The sequence below is a fragment of the Hibiscus syriacus genome, unplaced genomic scaffold, assembly GCF_006381635.1.
Source record: "Hibiscus syriacus cultivar Baekdansim isolate YM2019G1 unplaced genomic scaffold, ASM638163v2 tig00001799_pilon, whole genome shotgun sequence".
Lineage (NCBI taxonomy): Eukaryota > Viridiplantae > Streptophyta > Magnoliopsida > Malvales > Malvaceae > Hibiscus > Hibiscus syriacus.
The window spans coordinates 478,389-499,943 of NW_024061890.1; the positions used below are offsets into that span (position 1 = coordinate 478,389).

Here is a 21,555-nt window from a genome sequence, read left to right on the forward strand (position 1 = left end):
GGCTTGTCGTCATTCCTGGATTGTTTATCTTTCTAAGAGTTGCCACTCTTGCGTTTCTTAGAAGCTTTCATCTTCTTCTCCGTAACAATAGCTCGGTTCACCAGGCTCTGAAAGTTAGAAATATCCAGGGTAGTAAATATAGGACTTAGCTTGTCATTCAGTCCATCGATAAACATTCGACATTTTTCGCTCTCCTTCTTGATGTATTATGACCCATACTTGCAATATTTGCAGAAGTCACTCACATACTGCTCGATGGGTTTGACACCTTGTTTAAGGTATAAGAAACGCTTCCTGCAATCATCCAGATACTACTCACTAATATACTTCTTGTTGAACTATTCTACAAAGAACTTCCAAGTAATGGATTCAACAGGAGCAGCCAAGGTAGTGGTTTCCCACCAACTCAATGCCTCATATGCCAATAGGGTCACAACACACTCAAGTTTATGCTCATCCGATCCTTTCAATTACTTATTTAGAATTTGGGTGGTATTCTTAAGCCAATACTTGACCTCTTTGGGTTTATCTTCATTGGCACCAGTGAAAATATATGCCCGGTGTTGGGCCAACTTATCGATAGGAGCCTTGTTAGATGCAACAGAAAAAGTAACAGACTAATCACATCTTAGATTGATTATAAGTTGATCGAACATCTCCTTCATGCTAAGGATACATTCTTATTGGATTAAATTTACTGCAGGATTTCCCTGTTGATCAGGAACTTGGGCTCGTTATTGAGCTTGTTGTGTAGGATTTCAATCCATCCCTACACTGTCTCTTTCATTTGAGGACCCCTAAGAACTTTCACTATCCCAAGCCATTCTTGTTTCTGACATTCTATGATAGAATAAGAAAGAAAATTTTAGGTTAGGCAAGAATACAAGTATGCTTGAATACAACTCCTATGTGGCTCAATGTAATCCTATATAAAGCATGTTACTCGATTTAGTCCTAGACTCGACCAAAAGCTCTGACTACCATTTAACTTGTAATACCCTAACCCGAATCCAAGATTGGGAGCATTACTGAGACCATAAGCAAGAACAAGATCATTGAACGTTGAATCATACATACGCAATGCATGTTCTACTCACATTAATTTTCTAGATTACTTCTTTTACAATTACTTTACTTTTATTCTTATCAATTAAACACCCCCCCCCATTTTACTATTTATTTCTCCTAGACTAGAATAGAAGGCAAGCTATATCAGAAGGTCCAAAGTCATTATGGATCGACCCTTCTTCTCTTTACTACGCTATTTAATTATTTTTTATTTGAGATTAAGGATACTTATTTGACAGTAAAAAGATGTATTTCAATAATCCATATGATTCTATTGTAAAGTAAAAAGTGTCTTATTGCTAAAGGGTTTACTCAATGTCCTGGATTAGATTATCATAACACTTTTAGTCATGTTGTGAAAACTTTTACTTTCACCTTGTTTTGAAAATTGCTACGCAAAATAGTTAGTCTATTAATCAATTGGACATCAATAATGCTTTTTTACAAGGTCACCTTGTAGAGAAAGTCTATATAAGACAAACACCTAGATTTGAAGATATCGATTTACCAACACACATATGCAGGTTGAATAAGGCCATATATGGACTAAACAAGCACCACGTGATTGGTATCATGAACTCAAAGCATATCTTCTCTCACCGGGGTTTGTGAAATCTCACTCAAATTTATCTTTATTTATTCTACTCAACTTTGAATACACAATTTATATATTGGTTTATGTTGATGACATAATTGTCACTAGAAATATTCCAAACAGAGTACGGCGTATTATTGATTCTCTTTCAAGTATATTTTCTTTGAAGGATATGGGATCTATTTGTTACTTCCAAAACGTTAAGGTACTACCATACTCTGATGGTCTTTTCTTATGTCAACATAAATATATTTTGGATTTGTTACAAGAAGTTAACATGGACACATGTAAGGGTGTGGCCACTCCGATGACACCTTCCACTATTATTGAACCTTTTTCTAAAGATGTTTCAGTTGATGGCTCTCTATAACACCCATAGCCTATATATGTCTCGTATTACGAGCTAAAGATGTTACATCAACTTAACAGACACTTGTTAAACATAAATGCTTAAAATTTTGTTTCATTTAAAAACAATCCTTTTTACAATTTAAAAAAAGTTATTTTCTTTAACATGCATAGTCATAGTATAATACTTTATCGTTCCAAAAAAAGTTGATTTTTATGTAGCAATTGGGTAATTCAATTTTATTTCGTATTTATGTTCAACTGCCTAATATTGCTTGATTTAAAACCATCCATAATATTTATTATTTAATACGGTTATAACTAAAATTATCCAAAATTTAAAGTAGTCCTAAATTACTATTACATACACTTTTTAGAATAAATATGATAAAGCAACCCAATAGATATAATGTACATGCCACTAATAAGTCAAAGTTAGGATGTCTTACTGATTCAGTCGGTAGGTTTGATTTTCATAAGATGTTGGCAAACTCCTTACTTCACGTCCTCTACTTAATTCGATCCTACGCATGAAAATTTTCACGCGCTAAGTAAAACTTAGTAAGGCAAATAAATGAAACAGAGTGAACTATATCAGTAGAATATCATAAATAATTCAAAACATAAAAATAAATATAAATAAAATCTTTAAAACTTCAAACCATACTTTCCAAGCCGTATTTTCCTCATTAGAAACCTGAAAATCATGGTCTCATAATTTTATCAAAATCACAATAATCAAATAAGCAAAGTATGCTTTGCATATACTTTCCATTCAGACACATTTCAGAACTTCCATATTTTGTATTCATATTTTTTTCCTTTAAGTCACTTTCAGAACTTTCCTTATTTTCATTTTTATAACCATGTGTATATTTAGGAGAATGCAAGGTATGTGAATCATACATGTGTATGCGTGCAATAAGCACTTCAATGTTTTTTTATCAGAATCAGACTATGCACTTCAGTGCAATCGTATCATTTGCACCAACGGTGCTATCACATAATCAAAACATATAAGCACACACAGTGTTATCACATCAAATCAGAATATGCACACAAAGTGCAATCACATCGCAAAATTTACTAGTGTACCTTCAGGTAACACCACAATATATCATAATCTATCCACCTCACGGCATGTCAATTGTACCTTTGACTCTCAATGTAATATAGCATGGGCTTTCAGATAATATCACATTCAATTAATACTTGATATTTCAATATTAGAATCATTTTCAGTTCTTTATTATAAAATCACAAATTTGGGCAGTTCATACCCTAAATTATTCGTAAACCATTATTTAAACATTATGGAAATCACCCTTAATAAAAATAAAAATATTCTTTAAAATAATGTGAGGTTCGCAAGTACTCGAACAAAATAATTAAATAAGTAAATTGCACTCACGTTAATACTTTAGACACAAGTCAAAACATAAACCTCACTAAGCCTTAAGCTTAAATTATTTGCTTTCAATTCGCTTCTTCACGAATTTATTACAATTTCATATTTAGATAGTTTGTGCTGCCTTTATAGAAATATTATTCTATATTAATTATTTATTTAAAATTTATTTTGTTTAAACCAGTGAAAACTAGACTCAAATAAGAATCTAACCATATAAGGCACTTTTTCTAGTTCAATTTCTACAATTTATAGTGAATTTTCAAAGTTGGCTGACACAAGCTATTTTGAGCACAATCTGCTGCTCTATTTTCTGGCCTAGCCTCGAATAAACATTCTTATCTTTATATATACACCTCAAAATCAATATATGTTTGTTTTATATAAAACTATACTGATTTACAAATCCAACGGTATAAATTTCATCATATAATCATTTATGTATAATTTATAGTAGTTTCCTAAACTTATTGTTCAAATCTTGAATTATATTCACTTTTCTTTGATTAGCTTCCTTATCTCATTCCATACTTCTATTACTTATCGACTAAACATATAGGCTTGAATCATAATTTACATAACATTAGGAGTCACTTCTTAACGTAGACACTTCGAATCTGGCTCATCGTAAACCAATGTTTGTTCAATAACATAAATACAAATTCAATGCACTTACCTTTGCCTTGCGATCGAACTTCCTCCACGATAATCTTCTCGACCCCACAATTTTTTTATTCCCTTTTGAGCTATTTCGATCACTAGATTTACCATGGTTTTACGATGTCATATAATAACATAGAATGTTCAAGCTATATGTTAGTATCGAACTAACATAATCTAAGCGTAAATATAAGATTCGATAGAAATAAAATCGATACTTAAATCGATATAAAACTAATCTTATTTCCATCATAATTTAAAATTTCTTGAAATATTTCCTTAAATTCCATAAATATTTATTTCCTATTGCAAGCCCTTCAACTTTTGCCAATTACACAATCAAACCACTAATTATGAATTCTTTCAAGAATTCACCTTAACTTTTCTATTAAATTCATAATGACCCTTCACCATTATGATCATTGCATTTTAATTTCTATAATTTCCACCACCTTCATGAAATTCTCAAATCAATACTTTAACATAAAAAAATCTGCAATTTCATCCTAAACATTCTTAGACTTTTCGAATTCAACCACCAAACTTGATAAACTTACAATTCGATCCCAACTCAATATTTAATCTCAAAAATCAGCACATAAATAAAATTTTCAGCAATGTACTATTTTACTCAAATGATACTTTCACATTTAAAAACTTGAAATAAAGTCCCTATAATATTGAGACATTTGAATTTTACCCTTAAACTTTAACAAACTTGCCAGTTGGTTCCAATCAACATTCTAACTTAAATTTCCAGCATTTCAAAAATTAAAAATCAGCATTGAACCCTTCAAATATCTCATTCTTACAATAATGTCCAATCCTTCTCAAATTTGTAAACTAGCCCTTTTTCTTATCCAAGCTTCCAAAATGATCTCTAAATTACATAGAACACTTCTAATATCATTTCTAGACCATAGGAAAAAATTTCAATATTTTCCCCTAATTTCCCCTTATGGATGAATATAACAAGTCTTATAGGGCTTGATTTTTATTTCATTTCAAGCATGAATTCAACTTCCTTAGATTAAATTCATGTTATTCTAACCATAACAACATCAAATTACATCAAAATCAACCAATTTCATTAAAACCTAAACATGGGCAAGCACTCCACAAAGCTTTACACATGATTTTAAACAACACACATGCCTTAGAATTAATCTCCAACATCAAAAACATAAAAATCTTTCATTAATTCTTCAAACCCCATAAACCCTACATAAACCCTAATCACCAAAACTCAAAATCCAAGCATGTTTAACATGAATTACTTATACCAAATGATAGAGAATTTAAAGTAGATTAATTCTCTATCTAATAGCTTAATCCAAAAACTAATCATGTAGCTTTAAAAATCAAAATGAAATTTCTTACCTTGGAACCATGTAGGTTTCGGCCAAGAGAGAAGAACAAGCTGAAAAATGTTGACTCTTGTTCATTATTCTAGTATTTAATAACTTGTACACTTGGCATTTTTATAATATAATTGAATTTAAAATTCAATTAATGAAAATTTCCAAAAATAACATTAATGAAACTTGAAAATTACCAAATACCATTGCATTATCTTTCATTAAAATATTCCTTATTCAAAGATGAATCAACTTGGCTTTGAACTTCTATTTTGGCCATGTAATTTTCAAAAATTACATTTTAGTTACTAAAATTCCACTGCTTGACACAAATCTGAAAAATTACGCTGGTCTGAGCTAAACTTCTCTAATATAAAATATGAAAATAATATTTCCAACCATTTTCTAACATCATTCAAATTTTCGTGAAATTCTGACTCGATCCGATTATTCAATTCTTATACTGAACTTTATCGCTTTAACTTTTTTTGCTCATCTCCGATCAAAATATGATTGTCATAAAAACTCCAAAATTAGGAATAAGCTATTCATTTATGAAATAAAATTCTTTTTGGAAAAATTATCACTTTGATGCTTGAACTTTTCTAAGTTTATACTTTAGCCATCAAACTTTCAAAATTTACATTTAGGTCACTTTTCAAAATGTGGGTATTACACTCTCTTTATCATTATGTCATGGGCAAGTTATATTACTTGGCTTTTACACGTTCGTACATTTCCTTTTCCATCAATCGTCTCTCTCAGGCTATGCACCAACCTATAATGTCTCATTGGATGGCTCTCAAACGTATTTTATGACATCTTCAACATACTGCTACATTTGGCCTTCGAATTTCTCAAAAAATTGTTCACCGTTTAATTGCATACTCTGACTCTGATTGGGTGGGGGTGGTGACCCCATTGATCACACATCTACCACTGATTATTTTGTTTATCTAGGCTCTACTCCTATTTCTTGGCCTTCCAAAAAACTACGACCTGTTTCACGTTCCTCCACCGAAGCAAAATATCGTGTCGTTGCTGCAACAGTCTCTGAGATAAATTGGCTCACCAACCTTTCTAAATTACAATTTCCAATTACAGTTATTCCAAAAATCTTTTGTAATAATGTTAGTACTACTTACATTTGTGCCAATCCTCCAATCTTTCATAGTCGAATGAAGCATGTTGCTATTGATTTTCATTTTGTATGTGAACAAGTTGAAAAAGGCCGTCTTGAAGTTTATCATCTTCATGTTGCGGACCAGGTTACTGATCTACTCACCAAACCAATATCTCAAGTTGCCTTCCATCGTCACTTTTCCAAGTTGGGCGTTGATGACTTCACTTCTAACTTAAGGGGGCGTAAAGACTCAATCATTTGAATTTCAAATATTGGTTCTTAATTTGTTATTACTTTTGTTTTTTTTTTGTTTTTTCGTTTGATTTTTAAATTTATTTACTTTATATTTTCTTGTTGATAATGTGATTTGGTTGGGGTTCTTCCTATATACACCCTTTGACCATGTTCAATAAAATCATTCTTTAATTCATCTTCTACCTTGCTCCTTTAGCTACCGCATCTTATTGACATGATGAGGAGAGATTGGAACCTACAATTCTATCATGTTCCTTGCGAAGGAAACAGCATGGCAGACGCAATGGCCAAGGTGGCCCATGTTTTATATATATATATATATATATATATATATTAGTTAAATTTTGGACAGTGCCGGGTTGAGCTATAGCTTAAAAGGTTCTGTCCAAGGCCCAACTCAAATTAAGAATGGGTTTTCTTTTCAAACCTAAGTTATTTTTTTAATTCGCTTTGGCTCAAAAAGGAATGAATTTGGTTTGAAGAATTAACTTGGAATCATATATGTAGATCGTCAAAAAAAAGAAAGAAAGAAAGGGGATCAGAACTAAGGAATAAAAGCATAAAGTACATAAAAGAGAGGCTGGAATACTTGGTTCCATTTGACGGAAATGGATGCAACAATAACTAGGATTGAAACGATTAACGCTGTAGAAGTAAAAATTGGAATAATATTTAAATATACTACAATTCTCAGGAAAAAAAGTCTCATCTTTTAATTCTAAAACCTTGTTGTTCGTTCCTAAAAAAAATAATAAAACCTTGTTGTTCGATAGTCAGAAATAAACACAAAATTTTATATTAAGAGGATAAATTTTTAAAATTTTAGAAGGGAATGAACTTATAAAATTTAAAAGGATAAAAACAAATTAAAAATATAAAATATAAAAAATTTATTGGTAGGTGTCGAATCCAACAAATAATAATACTTACCTTTTAGAAATATAAATTGTAGTAATAATAAGCAAGGTCGAATTTATAGGGATTGGGTAGACTTATTTTAATGAAAATTAAAGCAAGGAAAAAAGGGTTTTGAAATTGAGAAAAATAAAGACAAAAAGCAATTATAATAAACTAAGAATTTAGAGAAATTAATATTAAGGAAATATCCAACTAAAGGTATAATTTCATAATTGATTCAGAGAATTGATCATAGATGCAATGATAAAATCTTCTACTTCTCACTAAATTGGTTATGGTTATTGAGAAGCTCTAACAACCTGTCTCTCCTTAGTTTCTCGATAATCAAGAGAAGCTCTTTGATTATTTCCCTAGTTAATGAACAACCCTAGACAAGCTCTTAAGATTTAATCCACCAATAGCATTAATCACTAGAGGGACCACCAATTCTAGCCAACAAATACGCAAGCTCGATTCATTTAGACTAGGTTATATACCTTCATAACATAATCATAATCAACCATGTTACTTTACCACTAATATTAGAACATTTAAACAATTACGGATTTAAAATTCTAAATGGTAATTTATCAACCTGATAATTGAACAACGGATCCTTTGCACAATCAATCAAGACAATAATTCTTAATAAAAACAGAAGATATATAAATAGTAAAAAAGTAAAAGAACAATGAAAATTATTTAGATCTCACAATCCTTGAAGAACCAAAACTTCAATTATCCTTCAGTTGGAACAAAAGTATTTAGCTACTCATAATTGAAATAAAACTAAAAGAAAATAAAGATGAAAACTTAATGTAAAACTTGATCCACTTATGAAAGCCCTAGCTCCCCTTTTATAAGGATTTTCCTATTATAGATAAGGAAGTTTCCCTTAAAGAAAATCTCACAAAAATAGGAGTTTTAAATGTCCTCATCTTTTTCTAAAGATAAGAATAAATCAAAAGAGTCTTCCTGCCGTCATTAAACTCTTTTTCCTTTGTAAATTCATAGCCTTAATTTAGGGTTACACGGACTAGTAAGGCGCGCCCACGCCTTAACTGAAGACTTCTTCTGCGGTAGTTCAGGATGAATAAACTGTGCCCACGCCTTACGCGAAAACCTCTTCTGGTCTTGCCAACTTCTTGAATTCTGATTTTTTTCCTCCTTAATTTGAGGATTTTGTGAATATCATGCTAATCATTAGATTTTGAACTTGTTTTATCTAAATCTTCAACCTAATCCACAAAATACGAAATATAATCAAAATCCATGATTTAAGCAATTTTAGTTATTCAAATATGAAGAAAATATCATAGAATATATGTCTAATATGCATCTTTATCATATATTAATTTAAAATTTTTAGAAGGAACGATTTCCTCCGCCTACTTCCTTCATTCCATCCATCCTTATGTTCGACAATTGAAGTTGTTCATTAATAAATGTTTGGATAAAACATTTCAACGGTTTACTGAGAAGAACTCAATTTGGATTAGTTCCAATAGCTTTTTTCTAGTTCGAACTAGCATTTTTGGGTACATACATTGATAAACAAACAATACAAGTTGAAGCCAAAATACTAAATTAAACAAAACATTCTCTTACATCAACACTTGGGTGTTAGTACAAGCATAACTTACTTGAGACATGGATCTACCTAAAGTTGTAGCTAGGACATGAGCTGTTTCCGGAGCGATTCAATGGCCTGGCCAGCAATTATTTCATACATTCTTTCAGTGGGATGAACAGCATCCCAGAATATATATTTTGATGCATCAGCACATGTGCTTATGCCTTTGCATGTATCTCCATATTCTACGGTCCCCGTCCCGCAACACCCTTTTGATGCCTCAATCAAACCTGTCATTTTTCAATTTTTCCCCACACAAAATTGATTAATATCACTACCTTATCTCATCTGCATCTTGAAACCAAATGAAGAAGAAATAGAAGAGATAGATTAAAAGCTAACCATGTTTTTCTGGGTTATTGACAGCATCCTGAAAGATGCCGTAAGCGTCAACGTAGCCGATTTTCATCCCTAATGCTTTCCTAGCGATACCCAACTTCGCATTTAGCTTGGCATTGAATGATGAGGAGAAATTGTTATACTTGTCCACACATGTGTTCTGGTTCATTAGAGTCTTGACTAGGGGCATACAACCCAGGGCAGGCACCCCAACTACCACTAATCGTGTAATTCCAAGACTGTGCATCGTCTGTAAGGAAAAAAAATAGATCTGTGAAAGTGTAACACTTGCAAGCTGCAACTAAGCTTCAAGTGTAATGAAAGTTGAGTATAATGGAATTTTAGTGCTCAACATAAGATATAGACTATGTTATAGCAGAAAGAGACTGGAAAGGCACCTTAACGTCTTCAGACATGCAAGAGGCCAAGTAATTTTGGTACTCTTCCAAAGTATACTGCTTCGGACGAATGGGTTCTAAGTAGTAGTTTTGAAGAAAATCATTTGTGCCCATACTCAACACAGCTACCGCTTTTTTTATAATGTTTTCTGCTTTCCTCGCCCCAGCTATTTGCCTCAATCGCATCTTATATTCAGTGAAATACTCCAGCTGCTTGGAAAGCGGCAGCACATTCTGTTTCACCAACAAAATCCAAAAGGAAAATATAATATACATATATATATATTTGTTAATGAGAGGGACGGAATTTAAAGACTGACAGAGAGATTGGCAGTGAGCTCATCATAACCAGAAGCAGCAGACGCGAAACTAACACCGTGTAAGATATCAACTGGTCTCAATCTCTTGTGAAGGAAGGGTCGAATTGCTTTAGAGTAACCCAAAGCTTCAGCTGATCAATTATTAATAAACAGAAGATGAGATCATCATTATTGAAACTAATCATGCATGAAACAGGGAATATTTGTTTTCACCGCTTTTGAATTGACAAAGATGTTTGGCCAAAGAATATTGAAAGTGATCGATTGAATACTTGGTTTCAAACAATACTAATAAGACGTTTGTCACCAGCTTCAAGCATATATGATTTTAACATATGAAAGCATCATTGGTAATTGAACCTTGGATTTGAAAAAGGTTTTACGTGATAGCGCCTACCTTAGCCGCGATTTTTGGTACCAAGATAAATATATACGGCAGTAAATTACCAATAAAATCAGTGGCTAGCCTTCCATTGCTGAAGCGTCCAGTTGGGCTAGCCTTCCATTACCAATAAAATCAGTAGCTTTACTTGTTGATTATCCACACCTACTGAGAGCAGTGGCATAACAGCGGCCAAGGCTAGTGCCAAAACAACTGCTCTCCTCGCCATTTTTGGACAGGGAACACCTCCGGTATGTTACTCTTTCACTGCTGTACTTGAGAAACTTAAAGAGGCCTCAGATGGACTGGTTTGTGTTGGTTGAAACATTTAACAGCATCCACCAAATTTGGGAGAATTGCTAGGTAGCAAACTAATTGCATTAAATATTGGCCTTTAACACTTACTGTAGGACTTGTAAAGTTGATAATGGACATTCAATTAACCAGATTTTTAAGTTTCCACTCGATGTAAACCACGTTGCAGCCTTGCAGGAAATGAGTAGGTAGATGTTGATCATGGATCCATTTTTTAAACAAGATAAAAATCAAGCTTTGTGTTTTGACGGGATATCATGAGTAATTAATACATGAAGGGTGCGTTTGGTTCACGGAATGTAAGATTATCAGTGGGAATAAAAGATTATCAGATAATAGGATTACTGAGAATGTTGTATTTTGTGTTTGGTTGGTTTAGCAGGAATGTAAGATTACCGTGTTTGGTTAAATGAATAAAAGATTATTGGAATGTATATTTGACCAAATTATCCTTATTATATATTTGTATAATATTACAAATTGTAAAATATTTATATATTTTCTTTAAAAAATTAAATTCATAATATTTATATAATTTTTTTACAAAATTAAAAATATAAAAAAGGTTTAATGAAAGGGTAAAAAAAAATTTTAACCCCTGAACTTCATATAAAATTTTAATTATAGACTTTTTTTTGTGAATCTAAAATAATTTAAGGATAAATTTGTAATTTAACTTTCGTAAAATTTTTATTATTCAATGACAGAAGAATGATATTTTTGAAAAAAAATAAAAATTTAAGGGTATTTTAGTCCAAAATACCGGTAATGTTACAATACCTAAGGGAATGGAAGTAATGACATTCCCGGTAATATACCCAAAAAAATCTACTATTAGTAATAAAACATTACCGGGAATGAGATTCCCGACCAACCAAACATGGAATGTGAGATTCCCCAAACACCCTCGAAAGATAAGTTATTAGGTGTGGTCCTTATTCGCCATGCCATTTTTTTCTTTTAAGGTCTATAGAACCAAACGCACTATTAATCTATTAATGTGTACATGATATGTATAATGCTTATTAAAGAGTAGAGCAAATAATTGAAGTGGACCCTCTCTTTGTCTAAAAACATATTATCTGAATTTCCATGTGGGTTAGTTGGAGATAATTAAAAAGGTGGAAACAGAGTAAAATGTTGGGTATCTAGCCCTCGGCATAGATATATATATAAAATCAATTTTGGTGGCTCCAGATCATCTAATTTCCCGGCCCTAAATGCCGGATTGGTTCTAACCAGAGGTACTCTTTGGTTTAAACCGGTCTCGCCAGCTCCCACGATATATATGTTTTAAAAGCCCCTTAATACCTTATTTTGAATTTAAATTAGACGAGACTTACAAAAAAATATAATTAGAAAATATAATAATAAGTTTTGACTAATCCAAAAAATTATAAGTTTCGACTAATTTAAATTTTTTAATTCTTGATTAATTCATTAAAAATATTTTGTATAAGTGTAGATGATATATTTATATGATACATGTATATGTTACATATAATATAACTCTTCGAAAATATTTTTTTTATTTTTTTAATAATTCATAAGTAATTATTTTATAACCATATATATTCAATTTTTTTTAAAAATGATAATAATTTTATTATTTTTTATATGTATATTTAATTTTTAGTGATTTAATTTTTATTTTTATATTTAATTTTTTTTATTTGAATAATTTTTATTTATAATTTAAAATATTTTTATTTTTTATAAAATTAAATAAGCTTTGAATTTTAAAAAAAATCAATTTGCCCCTCGAATAAAATTAAAACTCAATTTAGTCTATCTGTCATGTCTGTCGCTACATCATTAACCACCATGAATTGTCATGTCAGTAACGTGAATCACAATGTCAGCACCGTGAACTGTCATGTCAGCATTGTAAAAGCAAGAATGGAAAACGTTGATCAAAGGCCACATTAAATTTATTTTCTAAGCATTGAGAGAAAAAATAATAAGAGAAACATTGATTTTTTTAAAGTACATAACTTTTTCCATAAATATAAATATCAATTTTTTATATAGACACAAATCTAAAATATTTTCAAACTTAAAAATACTTTTATCAATATTCACATATTTATTGTTTTGGTGTATATGTTAAAAATAATTAAAAACTATTTTATCAAACTCTTAAATTAAAAATATTCACATATCTATTATTTTATCATATATATTACAAAATCATAAAGTATTTCAGAATAAAAATAATAGGGTAAATTACATTAGATACTATCGAACTTTAGTATTATATCATTTATGTCATTGAACCTCCAATTTTGTCAATTATAGCATTAAATTTTAAATTTTCGTTCAATTGTACCACTAAACCATTAAATCATTTGATGACGTGATTGACGGATGATGACGTGATTGACAGATGATGATATGACTGACGGATGTTGACGTAGACATATCATCGAAATAATATTGTTTGGATCCGACTATTAATGATTTAACAACCCAATGGTATAATTAAAATGCAAATCAAATTCAATAGTATAAACAATACAAGGCCTAGAATTTAGTGATATATGATGTAGTTTACCCAAATAATTATATCAAGAATCAGAGCAGATAAATCAGCGAGAAGCAAATATTTACAACTTTGATTTTTATCATTTCTATTTCTTTTCAATGTTTTCCGAGTGCAATTGTTGTGAAGGCGTTTTCTAGAGTACACATAACAATAGCTACTTCAGACTTTGACAATAAATGTGAAGATGCTTCTTTATTTTGAGGGCCAAATATATCCATTTTGGTGGTTTATGGAAAGGAAATAGTAACTTAAAAATGAAACAGGAGCATCAGGTAATTAGAGTTTAATGGTAAAATCTACCAAATTTCCTGTTAATATAATTCAAAAATGAAAAACAAAACCTTTGAGAGGTAATGGAAATAAAATCCCCATCTCCCAAGCCCCGATTCAATTCTCCAGACATTCACACAATCCCAATCAATAAATAAAAGACGAGCCTACAACTCAAAGGGCAATCTAAAAGGGGGGAAAACCAAAAACGATAGAGGAAACAATAAGCTTCACATGTGCGTACTACAAACTTTCCGTTTCTCTCCATGTCTTCTTCCTCTTTCGGCACCAATTGAGCCAATTTGTCCATAGCCGACAAGAAGGCCTGGAAGAACTTTGCCTTGTCCTGACCCAAAGATTGGACTATAGGCTTGGTCCTCGGGTCCAAAAACAGACCTTGGTCCGAAGCTAACAGCCCCATTTTGCTCTGTAAATTTGCATAGTAAGCATGGTCGAATACGAATGGGGTGGTGACGTCAAATGGAGCCACAATGTCAGTATTGCCACCAACTTGTGGGCATGACATTTTCAGGGCCTTTAATAGCCTGGGATCAATGGAAGGGTCAGCCTGCTTTGTGCCTTTGTAATTGTAGAGTCGATCCAAAAAGTTGTTGCAGTGGGCAAAGCCGATAGTGTGCGCACCCGAGAGCACAACCAGGTTCTGGATAGTTAACCCCTTTGAGCTAAATAGTGTGATGAGTTGATCGACGCTTGAATTTGCATGTAGTAGGTTGTAAGGTACCCTGGATGCCATTGATATTTTACCATCCCACCTTCCTGTCTTCACCGGATAATAAGGTCCCCCAGCCTGGAACCACAATTGATTTTCCAAGTCAGATCATTACAAAACTAATGCCCATTAAATATTTTAAAGAGGAATTATAAAACCAACAGATTAGATTTTATTAACATTGATAACGATATAATAAAATCAACGATCATGGATACATAAAGATCGAAAGTCAAGATCGGGCAGGACAAGCATAGCGGTAAACTATTTTGTCTGTCATTCAATGAACAAGTTTAGTTGCAGACAAATTAGGCACATAAAAACATGAATATCTTTCGTGTCTTATTAGAGCACAGCGTGAACTGCTCAAGTATAGCTGTACTGCAGAAAATAAGTAACATAAATAATCTTCACCAATCCTTCGGCTCTAGAAGGAACAGCCAAATTAGAAAACATGCAAACAAATATATCAAATTCATTTTTTGTTTGTTTTTCCTTCCTGCTGTAAACAGAGTTAATATCAAATGCATGAGAAGCAAATCGACAGCAAAAATGAGGGGAAATGGTTGAACTAACAAAATGGATAAAATCTCTGGCTGCTATTGCAAGAATATCAGCGCAAGAAACAATGCCAGGGCATTTGCTCTCGACCAATGTCTTGGCTCTCGTTATTGTATCAAACCCCTCTGTTCTAAGGTCCTTGTTGTCCTCTGCATCTTTCTCAGCTAATACTTTACTTCCAGGCTGTGTTGCTATAAGGATAGACGCATCGCAGCCCTACAAAATATAACAGTAATCCATGCAAAAAAAAATTTGATCAGCTAAATCTTATCTGGTTGGCAATCCCAGGGACCACTGCATGCATGTGTAAGAACTAAGAACTAATCAACAAAGCAGTCATGGAAGAGGAGACGAATAGTTGCAGGTGAAGAGACAGGGGCTTCTTTGAATTGTTGGGAGGTGATGGCGCCGACGAGTTGCTCAACCTGAGGGCATGATTTTGCATAATAATTGACAGAAATCTGGCGTGGGCGTTTCGCATTTGTGGTGATGGCTAGGCAATTGGAGGAGTATAGGGTTACAAAGAAAATGATGAAACATATGAAAACGAAGAAAGAAGAAGAAGATGGAGAAAGTACAGGCATAATTGTATAGTCTGTTTCGGTCGGCAGCTCAGGACAAAGAATGCAATAGTAGTGGAGAATATAAAAGTGTTAGACCAGGTGTAGAAATGGTTGGAGTGGGACAAATTGCCTCAACCATAAGCCAAGATAATCAACTCCCGTGAAACCCAATAGTACATGAATGGTTGGGGAAAAGGGGGGTTTTCAGGTAGCAATAGATTGCCCTTTGACACTATTCTGATTTATGACTAGAAATATAAGGCAGGGGATCTGCTTAATCATAGCCGTATTAGAAATCAATAATAGCCTATGACTATGATTTCTCACGGGTTTGTGTAATGATTAAAATTCACATGTAGGTTAAACCTCTTCTATATATTTATAAATAATCATTAAGATGGTCTTGAACAGGTTTAGAGTTCCAATTTCTCTTATCAAGTGATTTGGTTTTAGCATCTTTGTGGTAAATTAACATTGAGGAAGCAAACTGCCAATACTATGGGTGAATAAAGAAGACCCGAATGCTCGGTAAAAGCAGTGAAGCTGATGGTTAGAGAGTACTGAATCCCACTAGCCAACCGAACCTTGAGTTCTTAAATGCAATGCATGTCCAAACGAGGGAAATCACCAAATCATAAATAACTCTTTTGACAAACGGATTAATCAGATTCAGAGCCATTTGTTTTTTTACTTCTTCTCTTTAGGGTATGCGTTAATTGCTATTTTACTTCCCCTTTTCAGTCATGTCTTGAGTGGGAGGTAACCTTTTCCCTGTGACCCTATTTAAAGCTGCTTGCACCATCTCACGCTCAAATTCCATTTTTCCCTTACTTTTTGTGCCCACTAAATTTTTGGACATTAGAATATACATTCCTAGCCTAAGGTAATAGCTCTTACTTTTGGCTAGCAGATTTGAATATGGATTTGTGATCGTTATGCTTATGGTAACGATCAAGAAATATGAGATTAGATATGGCCATATGGGTGCCCGACTATGTTGGTGTGAGTGAATCTAATGGATCAAGAAATGTGATCAATCAAATTGATTTGGGTCAATACTTGAATAAGAGATTTTGAGTTCTAATTATTTATGAAGGGTCTTGGAGTGTAATTGATATTTTTTTGTGAGAAGAATGCTGCAAAATGAGTTAATTCTCCTTGTCCATACGTAAGTTTTTAGATTGCTCATTTTGTCTCTCGTTTTCTCCCTAACAACCATCATCTTCTTCCTACCAAAAACTTTTCCCTCTTTTCCATTGATTTTCAAGCTTGAAACTTACTTCGAAGGTGTTAATGAAGTTACCCCTCTCATCAAGACTCTTGTAGGTCTGTCTTCCTCCCCTCATATTGAGTATGAAGCTCTTATGAATCGTTTGGTTCACGAAATGTAAGATTATCATTAGGAATAAAATTACCGAAATATTACATCACTTAACATATTAATGAGAATATTGTATTACATTATTTGGTTTGTTTGGGAGGAATGTAAGATTATAATGTTTGGTTAAAGTAATATAAGGTAAGATATATTTTCTTTTTTAACAACTTAAATTCTTCATATTAAAGTCAAATATTTACACGAAATGTCATAGAAAATATATATTTTTCTTTAAGATATGTTTTCTAATTTATATATATTCTTAATAAAATTTGTACACAAATAACTTAATATATAATTTTTATTTTTTATTTCTTTAAAAGTATAAAAACATACTTACATCAATATAATTATGTGTTTATTCAAAAAAAATATAATTATGTATTTATTTTTAGGTATTAAGATATTGAGAGATGTACATGCTTACACTGGTGTAAGTATGTTAATTGCTACACTTTTTATTTTATTCATGCTACATGTATGAGTTGTACAATGAAATATCATATCAAATTATTAGACAAAATTAATAGAAAACATAAAAAATGTATAATATAGAAAACCTTTTAAGAAAATTAATCCTAAAAAATAAACGCAATAAAATACATATAAAAATAAAACTTAAATCAAGCACATGCATAATAAATACTCAAATAAAATAAAATTTTAATATCCTTTTCTTTTTATATATGCATCATATTATTTCATAATAAGTATTATAAAATTTAGAACCACAATAAAAAATAATATATATATATCAGTGGATGTATGCACAAAAGAAGGATCATTTTTGAAATATTCATATTATTTGAAGGATATTTTTGTCCTAAATGGAGGATATTGACTAACCCCTAATAAAATAAGGGGAATGACATTCTTGGGAAAAGCCTAAAAAATATCATAATAGGTAATGTTTTATTACCTCTGGAGGTAATGCTCCTAAACCAAATGTATATGATTCAATTATTCCCCTTAATAGTGATCTTTTCCATGAACCAAATGCCCCCTTAAGCTTAAATATGGTACCTTGCCCTAATTCAGGATTATTAATAGGTTTAAGAATGAAAGAGTTTTCCAAACTTATGATTCATGACAAGCGTCATATACTGTCAAAAAGAATAATGAATAAGCATAGTAAATAAAAGAAGGGTCGATCCGCAGGGACTTTAAAAATTCTCATGAAGAAGATTTTTTACTCTGATATTTGGGCGAAAAGGGGTAATTAAATAGGGGTTTTGATTGAAAGAGTAAATGAACAAAATGAAATATCAAATTTAAGAAATTTGACTAGAGTAAAATTAAGAAGGAATTCAATTTAAGTAAAACAGTATCATGGATCACTTTGCCTCAATTCCAATTGATTATCGAATAAGATTTTAGGTTTTTTTTTTTTGCCAATACCCTAAGTGGGTTAATTGTTTAGGGTATTGGGCCAACATGAACGTTATTTTGGAAACTAAGGCATTCTCTACAATGACCACTGTACTCGTCACTAGAGGTGACGAGTTCCTGAAGATATTATTTTTAAATTATCCCCGTGAAGTAGGCCCCATGTGGTTATTATTTTATTATGATTAAAATGACTCGTCACCTCGGCATGATGAGTCCATTTAAAAAATATTTTTTAAAATTACAAAAATAAAAAGTATAAATTAAAAAAATTAAGTGGAACTCGTCAATTCGAGGTGAAGAATTCCTTCAAATTCAAAAAAATATCCGTTTATCAACGGCTATATGGGCAACGGTTATGGCCAATGACAACTTAGAACTCATCACCTTGAGGTGATGAGTTCGGACAGATAAATTTTTAAAAAAATAAAACTGAAAAATACAAAGTAATTAAACAATTGGAAAAAAATAAATATTTACAAAGAAAATTTATTTATGTTTCCTAATTTATTGATGATATCACGGAGTGGTCGAATGATAATGTCGCGGGTCTCGTCGAGTACGCCGTGGTCGTAAGCTTTGATCGTCGTCACCTCCGTCGTCGTCGTCGTCTTACTGAGGAGGTGTACTTAACACACTCTGCGATCCACCTTCGAAATACAGTGATGGATTTATGACATTTGAAGTCATAATTATCGTAACTGCTTTGACTTGGCTTATACTTTGTTGATCATATAGGATATGGTCCCACTCACCTGTAACCGTATATTTTATTGAAGATACTTGAATGTATTGCAATGCATTCCATGAACCTCCAACCCAATTCGGTCGAGTCCTGTTGAAGTATGAAATGGATGATAGAAACCGAAACTAGCTTGAGATGCATAATAGTACTCTTCAGTTGCAGATGTTAAAGCGGAAGACAACGACGACAATGCTTTCTTCTTGGACTTGGACTTGGCATATGTGACCTAATGATGTTCACATTCCCATATCTCTTCCGGTGTCATGAGATATGGTTTCCCATTTGCTTCATAATTTCAGAGATATGGAGAATAGTTGAAATCTAGGTATAGCGGTGTAATGTCGAGACGCGGGGAGAGCGATTATTCACGGTGATTCCACTCGTCGATGTATATAGTGTGTTTCACCTGCCAATTTTCGATATGTTTCTCAGCGTATCAATTCTATGGACCTCCTTCATATCAACCATCTGCATAGGAATTAGTTGATGTGACATAAACTGTCGCATCACTCTATCAGCAGCGTGCCACTCAACAATCGTATAATGCAATAACGACGTCACGACACACTATAAGTGAGACCCCTAAAAAATCCCCTTGGCAATAACTGGTTGATCTCTTGTCAACATACAGAAGCCAAGAGAACTGTAAATATTAAATATCAAAATTAGTATATATAAAGTTAAAAAGATTCAAAAAAATAAAAAATAAAAAATCGTATGCCATACTACATATCGACCGGCGATGTCGATCATCTTCTGTATATCTCGTGCAATGCACCCGCTAACTTCGTCTCGGATATTTTATGACGCCATCTAAATTTTTTAAAATAAAAAATACTATAAAAAATAAAAAATAATTAAATTTATGAAATTCAAAAAATTCAAAAAATATAATTACCTTGCAACTATAGGAAACTTGATAGGGGCTTTTATAATTGGCGTCATAAACGGAATCGATACCAAACTCACGACTATAGCAGTATCAGAAAGCCGGTGACATCGGGTTTTCGACCTGACTAGACAATTACAGCCTTGCAAAGCTCTCGGTACATAAAGGCCAAAATCGTCGAGCCCCAAATGGTATTACGACACATAGCGAAGTCTTCCAAATATCGCAGCTATTGAGTGTGCACCAAATTAACAAATTTATCCGGTAATAATACCCCCTGATTAGTTGGAAAATATATGCTCGGGACGCGAAAATAACCTCCTCATTGGTAGACTCGTCCGTCACTTGGAATTTTTATTTTAATCATGTTATCTGTACCCGAAAGATGTCGATAACATTTGATGGTATTCATTTTCCAAAACTTTGTAAACCAACGATGCAGGTTGTACATGTTCTGACTCACCACGAGGGATCCATTCAGATGAACACCGAGTTGGTAAGCGACGTCTTCCAAATAGTCACTTCACCACTCGGGAAGTGGAACGTGTGCATCTCGGGGTGCTAACATTCGACCAAAGCCTCAATCAACACCAGATACAACTTGAAGCCACGCACTAATATGGATGGAAATAAATCAGATTGTTGCAGATATATCACGATCCGTTGATGCGGATCTCCGTATGTCATCCCACGCTTATGAATATTCCATTCATCATCCCATCGGCATACGATCGACGAAACATGGACATTATCCAAGCACAACATTTATTCTTGTGTTGCTAGTTTTTGAGATTTTGACATAATATGTTTTTTGTATTTTTTTTGGATTTAGGGTTTGGTGAGAAACCAAAACCCCAAACCCTTATTTATAACCTCACATCCAACGACTATAAAAGGCTAGTTGGGAAAAAAAATACCCGGCCGAGCTCGTCACCTCGAGGTGAGAGTTCCAAGTTACTGTTGGCCATGACCCTTGCCTATATAGGCGTTGACCAACAACTACTTTTTGAATTTGAAAGAACTCGTCAAAAATATTTTTTAACGGGCTCGTCACGCCGAGGTGACGAGTCATTTTAATGATAATAAAATAATGGTCCATGTAGAGCAACTTCACAGAGATAATTTAAAAATAATATTTTCAGGAACTCGTCACCTCGAGGTATTGAGTTCAGTGTTCACTGTAAAGAATGTCATAGTTTCCAAAATAAAGTTCATGTTGGCCCAATACCCTAAATAATTAACCCGCTTGGGGTATGGGGCCAATAAAACCTAAGATTTTACTCCATATTAATGTCAATTACAATCTAAAAAGCTCAACCCTTGTAACTTGTTTTTTCTCAAATAAACTAACAATCCAAAATCAATCTTTGAATTTCAATACTTATTTGG

The 21,555-nt window shown here is 32.6% G+C and overlaps 1 protein-coding gene and 1 pseudogene across 1 annotated transcript; both read right to left on the reverse strand.

The window, feature by feature from the left end:
• Positions 1-9,344: 9,344 nt before the first annotated feature.
• On the reverse strand, positions 9,345-11,013 carry LOC120133983 (GDSL esterase/lipase At5g45950-like). The gene is made up of 6 exons (XM_039150471.1): positions 10,954-11,013; positions 10,850-10,901; positions 10,403-10,533; positions 10,083-10,316; positions 9,688-9,934; positions 9,345-9,575 (listed from the first exon to the last, which is right to left on the reverse strand). The coding sequence occupies exons 1-6, from the start codon at positions 11,011-11,013 to the stop codon at positions 9,385-9,387; spliced, it is 915 nt and encodes a 304-aa protein (XP_039006402.1). The 3' UTR covers positions 9,345-9,384.
• A 3,042-nt stretch (positions 11,014-14,055) lies between these two features.
• On the reverse strand, positions 14,056-15,858 carry LOC120133838 (annotated as a pseudogene).
• Positions 15,859-21,555: the final 5,697 nt, after the last annotated feature.